The 12,716-nt window shown below is 37.0% G+C and overlaps 1 protein-coding gene across 4 annotated transcripts in view; it reads right to left on the bottom strand.

The window, feature by feature from the left end:
• dnase1l4.1 (deoxyribonuclease 1 like 4, tandem duplicate 1) overlaps positions 1-12,716 on the bottom strand; it is a 19,945-nt gene continuing 7,229 nt past the window's right edge. For 2 of the 4 annotated variants that reach the window (XM_036559242.1, XM_036559238.1), the window contains exons 2-10: positions 7,665-7,750; positions 7,490-7,578; positions 7,316-7,402; positions 4,536-4,648; positions 3,851-3,963; positions 2,662-2,819; positions 1,722-1,818; positions 227-293; positions 1-73 (exon numbers count right to left, since the gene is read on the bottom strand). In XM_036559242.1, the coding sequence (XP_036415135.1) occupies positions 51-73; positions 227-293; positions 1,722-1,818; positions 2,662-2,819; positions 3,851-3,963; positions 4,536-4,648; positions 7,316-7,402; positions 7,490-7,578; positions 7,665-7,745 (828 nt within the window). In that variant the 5' untranslated portion in view covers positions 7,746-7,750 and the 3' untranslated portion in view covers positions 1-50. Of the gene's footprint in view, positions 74-226; positions 294-1,721; positions 1,819-2,661; positions 2,820-3,850; positions 3,964-4,535; positions 4,649-7,315; positions 7,403-7,489; positions 7,579-7,664; positions 7,751-11,993; positions 12,100-12,716 lie in introns of all 4 variants that reach the window. The other 2 variants (XM_036559241.1, XM_036559239.1) reach the window with 2 other exon arrangements.

Below are 12,716 nucleotides of genomic sequence, written 5' to 3' on the forward strand. Positions count from 1 at the left end.
CCTCAACATCCAGCTCCAGTGCAAGCGTTCCCTCTTTCTCCCACTGTATTCTATTTGTCGCGTTTGCCTGAGCCTAAAACAAGAGGGGATTTTATATACACACAGTTTTTTTTCCTTTCATTTTGTAATTTAAGTGATGTATTGGTTGACAAATCCCGAGTAGTGTTATTGAGACAAAGTGTTTGTAATAGTCAGGATGTACAAAATAAAGAGTTCCACTGCTTACTCTGACCGGAGGACTTGCTTTTTTTCAGTTCCACCTCCACGGGGTAGTGGTCACTCACTTTAAGTGCCTGTACAAAAACATTACAGTACTTATTAAAGAAAAGACTGAAAACTGGGAGGTAGTACTGAGAGGCACACAGATTTAAAGGGGCCTGTATCATAGAACATTTAGCTTTCTTAACTAGTTATTTAAATAAAAGGTTAAACGTTGCATGCAAACATGCCCATCTATGGAACCCAAGCTGCAAAAAAGCCAGTCTGGAATAAATTCATGATGTCATGGAAAGGCATTTATGCAGATTTGCTTATTCAGCCTATGCAGTTCTGCCCCACCTGTCATTATAAGAGATGATCCAGCTCTTAAGTGCAAAGTACAATACAGCCAATCAGACAGAGCTCATATGCATATAGCAGTTTTAAAGGCACAGTAGAGATCAAACTGCACCTATAGAAGGAAAATTGGTCAGTAAAAATATGGCTGTTCTGGTACATAAACCCACTCAAAAATCAAAGCAACTAATAATGCAATAAAGTAGGTTGATGTGCTGTACTTCAAAATTCAATAGTAGTATTACAATTGTGAATCTGAAGAGTGCATAGATTTGATTTTAAAATGTTTAGAAGTGAGTTATAAAATGTGTATTTGATGCAAAAATATGCATTGATGTAATTAAGTTTTAACCTGGCATGAGCTCGAGTGCCAGAGCTCAACAGGCATTATAGAGCATGATTTGTGTTTTTAGAAATCAACTGCTGGGAGATCTTGAGAACTTATCTTAAAAAACAGAATGAAATTCAGGCATGTTGTAGAATCGAGGCCGCTCTAATCAGCCATTTGGAATATGAAGCTCTGTTTTGTTATTTACACTATCATTATGTAAACAACTTGTATTGTTCACATGACTGAGAAAGGAGGTGGAGGTTTCCATGAACACTCAGAACCCTTTGCATGATTAAAGGGTTCTTTGCATCATTATGGTTCTTCAGATTGATGGAGTGTGTGTTTTATATGGTCCCATATAGAACGTTTTTGAAAAGGGTTCTATATAGCACCAAAAAAGGGTTCTTCTATTGTTACAATGTTAAGCCTGTAACAATAGAAGAACCGTTTTAAATAAGGTTCTATATGGAACCATTATAAAACACTCTCTCCTCTAATCTGAAGAACACTTTCACAATGCAAAGAACCCTTTAATCATGCAAATGGTTCTTTGAGTATTTAAGGTTCTATAAAGAACCAGAACCTTTGAAGAACCATCTTTTTTTAAGTGTGTACATTAATGTACATTCCAGTTAAGAATGTTACCTATGATTTTTTGGTTTTTCCTTTAAGTATTTGGACACTTTAACAAAGTAACCACTGGTAAATTTTGAAGCTGACATTTTGTTTCCGAATACAATGAACTTAGTATATAGTTAGGTATGGAACAAGTGTCCAAATACTTTTTGGGGCCCACAGTACTGAGAAATGGCTTTAAAAGTAACAGAGCACTTACATCAGCTTCAGTGAGTCCATATTCCTGCTGGAAGTTGAACGCTTTGGCAGAGTTTGGCACAACAGCGTCTAGCAAGGCCTTTCCATACACCACAATCCTGCATGCATTTAGAGAAGAGATGCATGAATGCCAGTACGGCTCCTAATCTATATTACTATATATACTATATTTATTACTATATATACTATACTTTACTGTATATACTATATATAGTATATAATCTATATACTATATGGATGTCTCTCATTTAAACGTACTCATTGATTTATAATTTCCAGAAGGGCCAAATGTTTATATGAGCTGAAGATATAATAAGAGAATAGAATACATAATACCCATATACATGTGTATGTCAGCCATAACATTAAAATCCTTGTTTCTACACTCACTGTCCGTTTGATCAGCTCCACTTACCATATAGGAGCACTTTGTAGTGTCACTGCTGGACTGAGAATAGTCCACCAACCAAAAATATCCAGCCAATGTGGGCAGCGTCCTGTGACCACTGATGGAGGACTACAGGATGATCAACACAAACTGTGCAGCAGCAGATGAGCTATCGTCTCTGACTTTACATCTACAAGGTGAACCGACAAGGTAGGAGTGTCTAATAGAGTGGACAGTGAGTGGACACAGTGTTTAAAAACTCCAGCAGCACTGCTGTGCCTGATCCACTCGTACCAGCACAATGCACACTAACACACCACCACCACATCAGTGTTACTGCAGTGCTGAGAATGACCCACCACCCACATAATACCTGCTCTGCGGTGGTCCTGTGGGGGTCCTGACCATTAAAGAACAGGGTGACAAAGTTTGCAGAGAAACAGATGGACTACAGTCTGTAATTGTTGAGCTACAAAGTGCACCTATATAGTAAGTGGAGCTGATAAAATGGACAAGGAGTGTAAAAACAAGGATGAGATTATGACTGACGAACCTGTCGTAGGTGTTGTCGTTCTTTAAGCGTGTCGTGGTGTCCACATCGTCAGAAATCAGCCAGTGGAAGTTTTTGTCGGTGAAGATGCGAATTTCTTTCATCTCTTTTTTGGACACGTAACTGCCGTCTGCGTTGAAGTCTCCCAAGATCATGATATTCTGAGTAAAGCAAGAACAACAGACGATACAGTCATCTGTATAATTATTGGCATCCTTGATAAAGATGGGTAAAAAAATCTGTGTTGCTGTTTATCTGATGGGGACAGTTTTGGTGGTCTACCATGTTGTGTGGGTGGTTTCTAGGAATCTTAATAAATCATTTATTGAACTCTACACTTTTTAAAAAGAGGGTTCTTCAAGGGTTCTTTAGTAAAGAAAATGGTTCAATATAGAACTATGGGCACTCAAAGAGCCCTGTGCATGATTAAAGGGTTCTTTGCATCATTGAAGCGTTGTTCAGATTGATGGAGAATGTGTTTTATATGGTTCTATCTACAGACTTTTTGAAAAGGGTTTATATAGCACCAAAAAGGGTTCTTCTATTGTAAAAAGGTTCTTCACAATTCCAAGTCATTCACAAAAACTGAAAGGATCTTCAAGGAAACAAAAGTGGTGTTACTACACTCTTAAAAAAGGTGGCTCTTCCTGGTTCTGTAGTGAAGAAAACGGTTCTATATAGAACCATGAACACTCAAAGGACCCTTGGCATGATTAAAGGACTGATGGAGAAAGTATTGAATATGGTTCTACAAATAAATAGAAAAGGGTTCTATATAGCACTGAAAAGGGTTCTTCTATTGTTATGATTTTAAGCTGGAATAAAAGAATAAAAGAACCCTTTTTGGTGCTGTACCTTTTCAAAAGGGTTCTATATAGAACCATCTATAGCATGTTCACCAATCTGAAGAACCATTTCACCATACAAAGAACCATTCAATCATGCAAGGGTTCATTGAGTGTTCATGGTTCTATATAGATCTATTTTCTTTACTAAAGAATCGTTGAAGAACCATCATTTTTAAATGTGTAGTTTTGGAAACTTGTTTTTCTTTGCCTTCCCTTTTCCTTATCTTTCCTGCAAATGCACAATTTTCTATCTAATCTCGTTAGAAAAAGTTTGATTTTGTGATTCAAATGATGAACTATAAACTCTGTACTATGTGGTCATTGATGTGGTCAGTTTGACTTACTTCTGTTTTCCATTTGTCTCTTACAACCTTGGCCACGTCATAAAACTCATCAATCTCTTTCTCTGAGGCTTCAGGCTTTGTGTGGACAGGAATCATGACCAGGTCTTTCACCACTACAAACAAACCCACACATAAATCACAGGTACATTATAATGCAAGATAGCACAAGCTTCTCATACTGTATATGATATTATGCATCATAAAAGACAATTAACAAATATTCAGCCTGTAAGACTGCCAAGTCCTAAAGAGGCCTATACTGTGTCACTGGGGCAGAACCCTCAAGGCTACATCTCAGTACCTTTAGTCAGAGAACATAACTGTACCATAATCCACTGAAGTTATGTTCCACACACTGAACTGACTCCACACACCCCGTCTCATCGCCAGGCTTTTTATTTTATTGTTCTGTTTTAAAACATTCGGTTATGAAAAGGTACAAATACAAACTTTTCACCTGGAAAAACTTATTTAAGGTTCACAGTTGGATCTTAAAACCACTGTTGTACCTTTGAGGGAACATTTACATTGTTTGTACTATGATGAATGAAAAAAGTACCTGCACAGAACCTTTATTTCTAACAGTGTGGGCCAGAAAATGCTGTGTCAGTTTTCAACTATATGAAGAAACAGAGCCAGTTCCTAATGATGAGTCTTTTAACTCGCTCTTTATTCATTTTGTTACCTGTGTTAGGACAGGAGAAGCGCAGAATATAGGGTTCTCTATCAAAGGCGTCTTCATCTCCAGGCTGGTTGTCCTCATACTGGTACGTTCCAATCACTTTCGCCACGTCTTCCCTGCCATCGACAATACAAGCTTCGATTAACTCCAGTAAACCAACCATAAGAGACAGCTGTCCTATTAAAACTAAAGGTTCCTGAATAGTTCTTGACTTAAATGCATGGTTCTAGGACAAATTACAATTGTTTAAAAAAAAATTTTTTTAAATTTTCTTCATAATTTTACACCATTCACAAAAAGTGAAAGGTTCTTCAGGGGAACAAAAGTGGTACTACTACAATTTTAAAAAAGATGGTTCTTCAAGGGTTCTTTAGTAAAGAAAATAGTTCGATATAGAACCATGAACACTCAAAGAACTCTTTGTATGATTAAAACATTTGTCAGATTGATGGAGAATGTGTTGTATATGGTTTTATATAGAAGCTTTTTAAAAAGGGTTCTATATAGCACTAAAAGGGGTTCTTCTATTGTTACGATGTCAAGCTTGTAACAATAGAAGAATAGAAGAAGCCCTTTAAAAAACAAGGGTTCTTTTAGTCAAGAAAACAGTTCTATATAGATCCATTAACACTGGTGTGATTAAAGGGTTCTTTAGATCCATGGAGACTGTGTTATATATGGTTCTGTATAGAAGCTTTTTGAAAGGGTTCTGTATAGCACCAAAAAGTTCTGCTGTTGTTACGATGTCAAGCTGTAGCAATAGGTGCTATACAGAACCTTTTTCAAAAACCAAGAACCAAGAACCATCTACAGCACATTCTCCATCAAACTGAAGAACCATTTCACAATGCAAAGAACCCTTTAAGCATGTAAAGTTTTCTTTGAGTGTTTATGGTTCTATATAGCACCAAAAAGCATTCTTCTGTTGTTACGATGTCAAGCATGCAACAATAGAAGAAGTGGTTCTACTACAGTCTAAAAAAGATGTTTCTTCAAGGGTTCTTTAGTACAGAAAATGGTTCCATATAGAACCATGGACACTCAAAGAACTCTTTGCATGATTAAAGGCTTCTTCAGATTGATGGAGAATGTGCTGTATGAAATTCCATATAGAACCTATTTGAAAAGGGTTCTGTATAGCCCCAAAAAGCTTTCTGCTACTGTTACGAAGTTTTAACAACAGAAGTACACTTTTGGGTGCTATATAGAACCCTTTTCAAAAACATTCTATAAAGAACCATCTACAGCATATTCTCCATCAATCTGAAGAACGATTTCATGCAAAAGGGTTCTTTGAGTGTTCATGGTTCTATATAGAACCATTTTTTTACTAAAGAACCCTTGAAGAACCACCTTCTTTAAAGTGTAGTAGTACCACTTTTGTTTCCTCTAAAGAACCTTTTAGTTTTTGTTAATGATGTCAAAATCTTTTTAAGTGTGTAGTATTTGGCTCAAATAACACAAAAACAAGGTGTTTTTTAGGTTGTTTGGGTCGTGTTTTTTCAGGCTGGGTACTGCGTGAGTCTCCAGAACTAAGGGGGGCTTTTCTAGCTTGCAGCTATACCAGCAAGCTGATTGGCTCCTTTTATGGAAGGGCAGGACAGACACCATGTTGTGCGTTACAAGCTTCATTTTCCAGTCAGTGACCGTTCTCCTCCTTTATAATGTTTCTGGTTAAACACACCTGATTCATCTCATCAGCTATCAGCTAGTTAGCAAGTCCTGTTCTCGCGCTTTTTGTGAATGATTGATCTGCAAGACGTGAGAGAAGCCGAGAAAGACGCGAGACTATACAGACCTTTAATTCAGCGTTTTCAAACTCCAGACTTGGAGCTCCTGCACTGTATAGTGTAGTGTCTGCTGTTCACACCTTGTTCAACTCAATAAGGGGTTAATTAGCTAATAAAATCAGGTATTTTAACCAGGGAAACCATATGAATGCAGCGCTGCGGTTGCAGGACTGGAGCTGGGAACTCTGAACTAAATGCACTAGCAAACTTAGAAAATCACGTCTGTCGAAACACAACATAGTTTTCTGACCCACAACATTCAGTCTGATATTAAACATTTTCTCCATTCAAACGTCACTTAAATTTCCATAAACAGAGAAGTAAAGTTATACCGGCTGTTTGCAGCTCTGTTTATCTCTCGGCTGAGAGCAAAAGTTATCTAAAGGCTAGCATTGTTCACATCTGTGTTGATTAGCTGATGTCGTTACCCTCCTATGATGACAAAGAGTGTTTTCTCCTCTTTATGCAACACCATGGGATCCTTTACCCACCCTGACGTGAAGAGCCGGTGGGCTTCTGTGTTTTTAAATGCTTTGAGAGACCCTCCAGAGTAGGGAGAGGGGTTGTGTATGAGATAAATATAAATATAAATGTCAGGAAAACACAAATTTGGTAGCTTTCTGCTAGTTTAAGTGGGACCAGGAGTTCAGGGGGAAACTGTGTAAGGATCGCAGACTAATTTATCGACTTTGTCGAGGTAACATTTTTTTCTCTTCCAAAGTCAGGAGAGTAATTTTAGCCATCTTTCACTTCTAGTAACGTTCATGCTGAGCAGCGAAACCAGAAATTTGGTCCCAAATTGGTCCCTGACTGAAACCCTAGGATATGAGTTGATTTCAGAGTGTTAGTAGCAAAACGCTACTCTCTGCAGAGCTGTGGCCCGCAAGGAACCCAGTTTGGCAAACCTGTTTTAGATGGAGCTAATATTGTGCAACAGCAAGCTGTTTCTGCTAAAGAGGCCAGGGACTGTAATAGGTTTTTAACAGAGTTTACCTGTAAAGGAAGAGATACTGCTCCTTGTACACGGTTCTTCCCAGACGTTTGCTGATCTTCAGGCTGTAAGGACGCTTCGGGTTGGTCCTGTCAAAAGAGGTTTACATCAAATTCTTTCCCACCATTCCAGTTTAGAATCACATTAGCCATGAAAGATCAACGTGCTTCACCTACTTATTTAGTTCCTTCAGAAAAGTGTCAACAGTTGTCCCGCTTCCGTCCACCACCTCCAGGATGATGACGATGTCATAGCGTGACACTATCTGAAAGAAGAAAAAGAGCAATTAATAAATATCATTTCAACTTCAAACTCATTCACTTTGTTCGTTAAAAGTGCGTACGTGTTTACCTTAACGAGAACGGACAGAACAGCTGGATCTGACAGTTTCCTCTTCCCGAATTTCTGAATGTTGAAGGAGGCTATCTTCATGATGTCTGCATGATGAAACAAAACACTTTTACTTTAGATTACATGATGATGTTGTGTGCCTAGATTTTTATTTTTAAAAAAATGAATGAATTTGACTGGAGGAGGTCTTTCAGAAATGCTCTTTTAGATTTCAAACATTTACCCTCTTTTTAATTAGGGCTGGCCAAAGTTGGCCTGTGTGGACCCACCCTTTTCACACATCGAGGGAACAATCATTCCGTAGAGGCCGTGTTATCTGAACCACAGGCGCCCAATCTCCCTACCTTTATATTTTCCTCTTAAATTGCATTTTTGAAGCTTTTTACTAACAAAATACAGTGAAATGCTCTACAACGCATTTTTAAAAACTCAATTTAAAACCTAAGCAGTAAAAAAAAATACAATGTTTCAGCTTGAAAAAGTAAGTAAATGTGGTTGACAAACTTTTGGGTTCATTGGATTTATAATTGTAAGTTAACACCAATAATCTGTGATTTACATTCGTTTAGCTTATTAGTTGAAGTTCAATTAATGGAACACAATTTGTTATTTTGAGTTAAAACTCTGAATCAGTTTTACAGTGTTGTATTGTTTTGTCATAAACTTTGGCTACCTAAGACAAAAAAATTTGTGCACCCCATTTTTAACCTTCTGTGTTTGTCTGTTAGATTTATTTGCCTTGTTTATGTTGCTTTTCTTGAGAAACACACAGAGATCTGCTATATGATGCTTTTGATGCTAATTATGTGAATTCGCCTAAAACTTCACATTCAATAATTGCTAATCAGTTACACACAAAAATCCCCAAATCAACTGAGAATATTTCCTTAAACTGTAATTTCAAAATGATACATCCTCTCACAGAATTATACACAAACAATGTGTCTGGGGACGTAAAGTTTGATATGTGAGTTATTCTCATGAAACATTGACACTGGAACCTGAAGTCTGGTTGAATAGTTAAGAGAAAACATGAATAATTGAATGAATAAGAAAAATTTAATTGTTTTTCAGGAACATTTTCCAAATTAAGAGACCAAATTCTCACCTCCACAACATATATATATTATTTTAAATTTTGTTTCAATTTAAATTTTAACTTTTACATGTGTAACTTAAAGGTTTGTGTTCAATTAATGTACTGTTTTTGAACTAAGTATTTTACCTTATTCATAATTATTTAAAAATATGCATATATTACAAAATACAGTATTTTGTGCATTAATGTCATTACTATAACACAATTATAGCACATTTTATATTTTTTTTCCCATAAACTCAGCAAACAAATAGAAATTAAGCCCTAAAATTTGTTGGAAATGTCATATTTAAGTGTTTTCTCAGTAAAGAATGTGTGAACTTATTTTCACATTGCAAAAATTAAAAAATGTTAAAAAAAAAAGTTCTCAATTCTTCTAAAAAAAAGTGAAGAAGTGAATTTTTTTACTGTTGTATATAGCGATCCATTTGATCCACTAAATTATATGAATATTTTTCATCTGCCTGATGACTATGGCACTCAAATATTTGTGGAGATGGTCTCATGAGAATGACAGAGATGTGGTTTAATCAAGGCATTTACTTCTTTGATGTGTGGAACCACACAAAAGGTGAGAAGACTTATTTGAATGACTGTAACAAACAAAAAAATGCAGTCACATTTTTAGCTGTGCATCCAGGCAGAGAGCTTTTTCCACTTGAAGCAAAAATTGTATCTTGTTAGTATCGACTATCCTGCTTTAAACAGAATCCTTAGGCATGTTTTTGAAGGTAGCAGCATAAGAAGACAGAATGATCTTAATCAGCGTTCCTCAAAATGGTAATTTCAGAGCGTGATGTATGTAAATGCTCTCAACGGCACAAACGTTTTGACCGAGACTGGAAAAACAGGTTCAAATACATTCTACTGTTACAGCCATCTTAACTGACCACAGTGATACTCAGTCCTGCCTCCAAGAGGCCTTCAGAGATAAAACACAAACAAACTGATTCCAGCACGAGACCACAGTGGCTTCGGTGTTACACTGAGACAGAATAATCATGTAAATTCTTTAGCAGTGCTATAAGTGGGAACTGTAACCAAGTGGAAACAAGACTGAAACACTCCTGTCAGCCTTATTTCAGATAATAAAGCTAAATCTGTGTCTGCCTTTCTTGAAAAACTTTTAATCATTTTTTTTAATCAGTCAAACAATGAATTGGTCATATAAGGTTCCTACTGGGTTGGAATGAAAACCTGTCACCACATTGGCCCTTTTCTGGACAAGACTGGGGACCGCCTGCTATAAATGTTCACACTACAAAAGGGAAATTGCACTTTTGTCAAAACCTCCATATAATCAAATGGCTAAGATGTAAACAGAGTCATTCAGAGTGGTTTGGTGTGAAATGCTCTGTTCTGGAGAAACTTACAGAGTCAGAATTGTTTACAATGGTGGTGATAGGAACCAGACGTCCACCTCTAAAAGCTCCCTTACAGAAAGTTATTGCATGAAATAGTTATGAATACACAGCCTAAAGCTTGAGACATTGTTTGATGCTAGCTTTTGGCCCAAGAAGTTTCACTTGGAATATCAACCAAACATGTCAGGGGTGTTTTTTTAGATTTACCACTATTACGTGTGAAAGAACATAATATTCTCTACTGGTTTTGGATAGTAAATAAAACAGCTATATTTGAGTTGTAGACATCATGACCCCTGGTTCCAATCACCACCACTGTAAAGAATTCTCTAATCAGTAAGTCAGTAAATCACTAAGGGCCTGTTTACACCTTGCATTAACATGCATTTTCAGTGAACAGATCACGTTAAAATTGACGGCATTAAAAGTCAGGTGTAAACGCACTGTGATTGGATTACGAGCGGATTACTCAAGCCACATTCAGAGGTGATCAGAGACAGATCTTGACCACATTAAATACAATGTGAATGAATTTTTACAGTTATGTGAGGTGAGAGACTGAACAATTAAGTAAAAGACAGAGGATACACAGCCCCCAAACCAAGAGCCCTCTTGCACTCTGGACTGATGAAAGTGTCTAAGCCAAGCCTGTAGACTCGTATACTAACAATGAAAAAGTGGACAAAAGTAAAACAGAAAAGACGTACGTTGAAGTTCTTTGTAGTAGGGAAAAAAGCAATCGGATCACATCTGGTCAAACTGGGGACGCACTTTAGTGAAAAGTGTAAATGGAATCCACCTCCAGTTCATCCAGATACAATCCAGACACAAAACACATGTTAATGCAAGTTGTAAACAAACTCTAAGTTTCTCTACAACAGAGCATTTCACATCAAACCACCTGCAGAAGTTTTGAAAAATGTGGCATTCCCTTTAATTCTTCACACTCATAATTACAAAACGTGCCTAGTAGGTACTCCATGATTCATAGCAGTGAATTACAGCATTAAGATTAATAACTGAACTGAATTTACTTGATTCAAATGTGTGCATTGGCTCCTCATGAATGAAATATGTTGCATCAACATAATTACTATGTGGTAAGTATTTCATTAAGATACTTAAATTAGAGCAGGGCTATCAAACTCAACCACTAAAAGGGCCATATTAAAAAATCTCAGCAAATCTTTCGGCCAGCTTTTTATTTCATTTTTACTTAACATTTTGCCATAACCTGAACAGGCCACTGTTTATTCAAAATATTCCAAAACTGCAACAGCAAAATAGGCATTAAATGCTTATTCAAAATAATTCTAAATAAAAATAAATTGTTCTAGGTAGTCTTTTATTTTTGTGTAACTGCTGGCCCATAGATCATTGTTGGGGAAGGGGACGAATGCACACTATGTTGCAGTGCATCCTGGTGACTGTAGTGCATCTCAGGGTGAAACAGGCTATTAAGAACAGACAATTAAAATAATTTTGTGGGCTGAATAGGACTGTGTCATGGGCTGACTTGGCCTGCAGGCCTTGTGTGTGACACATGGGAATTAGAGCAACCTTTTTCCGGTGCAGTAAGTCTGGGCTTCAAAGGGTTTAACGTAATAAATGTTTATCGGACTAGGAGGGAAATGTAGTCCTCACCCCCCCCCCCCGCCATCTCCCTCCACCCCACCAGTAACCACTATCAGATAACGTAAGGTTCAAGACAAACAAGCAGCACTTTGTTAGTTCATTAAAGTGTGACTATTCTGTACTGAGAGTGATTAAACTTCTCTCACTTTTGCACTCTTTACTAATTAGAGCTGTAATTGAATCCAGGTGGGAGCGCGGGTCTTGATTAACGGTCTGCAAAAACTTCATTACCCACAATACTTATCACTTGTTAACCAACAGGGGCGTTGCCTGGCCTGGGCCTCTGGGGCTTCAGGCCCGGATGTTCTTTAACCACACCCCAAACCCTCACCCACTCCTCAAAAGAGAGAGGGATACAGAAAGAGACAGAGAAAGAGAGACAAAGAGCGTGTGAGAGAGAAAGAAAGACTGCATTTGCATTTAAAAGTGCAAGGGGTTGAGTGCAAGTACCTGAAATTCTACAAAAAAGGCAAACCTACTGCACTGTAAATAAAAATAATTATTTTAATTTAAAAACTAAGTAAACGAAGTTCTTTTAAATCACCAAGATCATTGAACATAAAATAGTAAGATGACAAAGCAGTTATCATGTGTGTTACGTTCTGTTAACTCATTATTTGAAGTACAATAATATTAAACCTTACAGCAAACAGGCTCCTTTTTCTAAGCCCAAATCAGTTTTTACAGTGTACATTAAAATCTGAAACCAATCTGAAAAATTTGAAACCAAGCCCAATGTTGTATCTGTAAAATATATAACCAAATAATAACAAAATATACAAAACATTGCAGAGCCCTGCAGACCAATAAATGCACTGTTAGAAATAAAGGTTCTGTGCAGGTACGTTTTTATTCATCAAGCTACAAACAATGTAAATGTTCCCTCAAAAGGTACAACAGTGGTTTTAAGGTCCAACTGTTCACCTTAAATAAGTTTTTCCAGGTGAAAAGTAC

The sequence above is a fragment of the Colossoma macropomum genome, unplaced genomic scaffold, assembly GCF_904425465.1.
Source record: "Colossoma macropomum unplaced genomic scaffold, Colossoma_macropomum, whole genome shotgun sequence".
In the NCBI taxonomy this organism is placed as follows: Eukaryota; Metazoa; Chordata; class Actinopteri; order Characiformes; family Serrasalmidae; genus Colossoma; species Colossoma macropomum.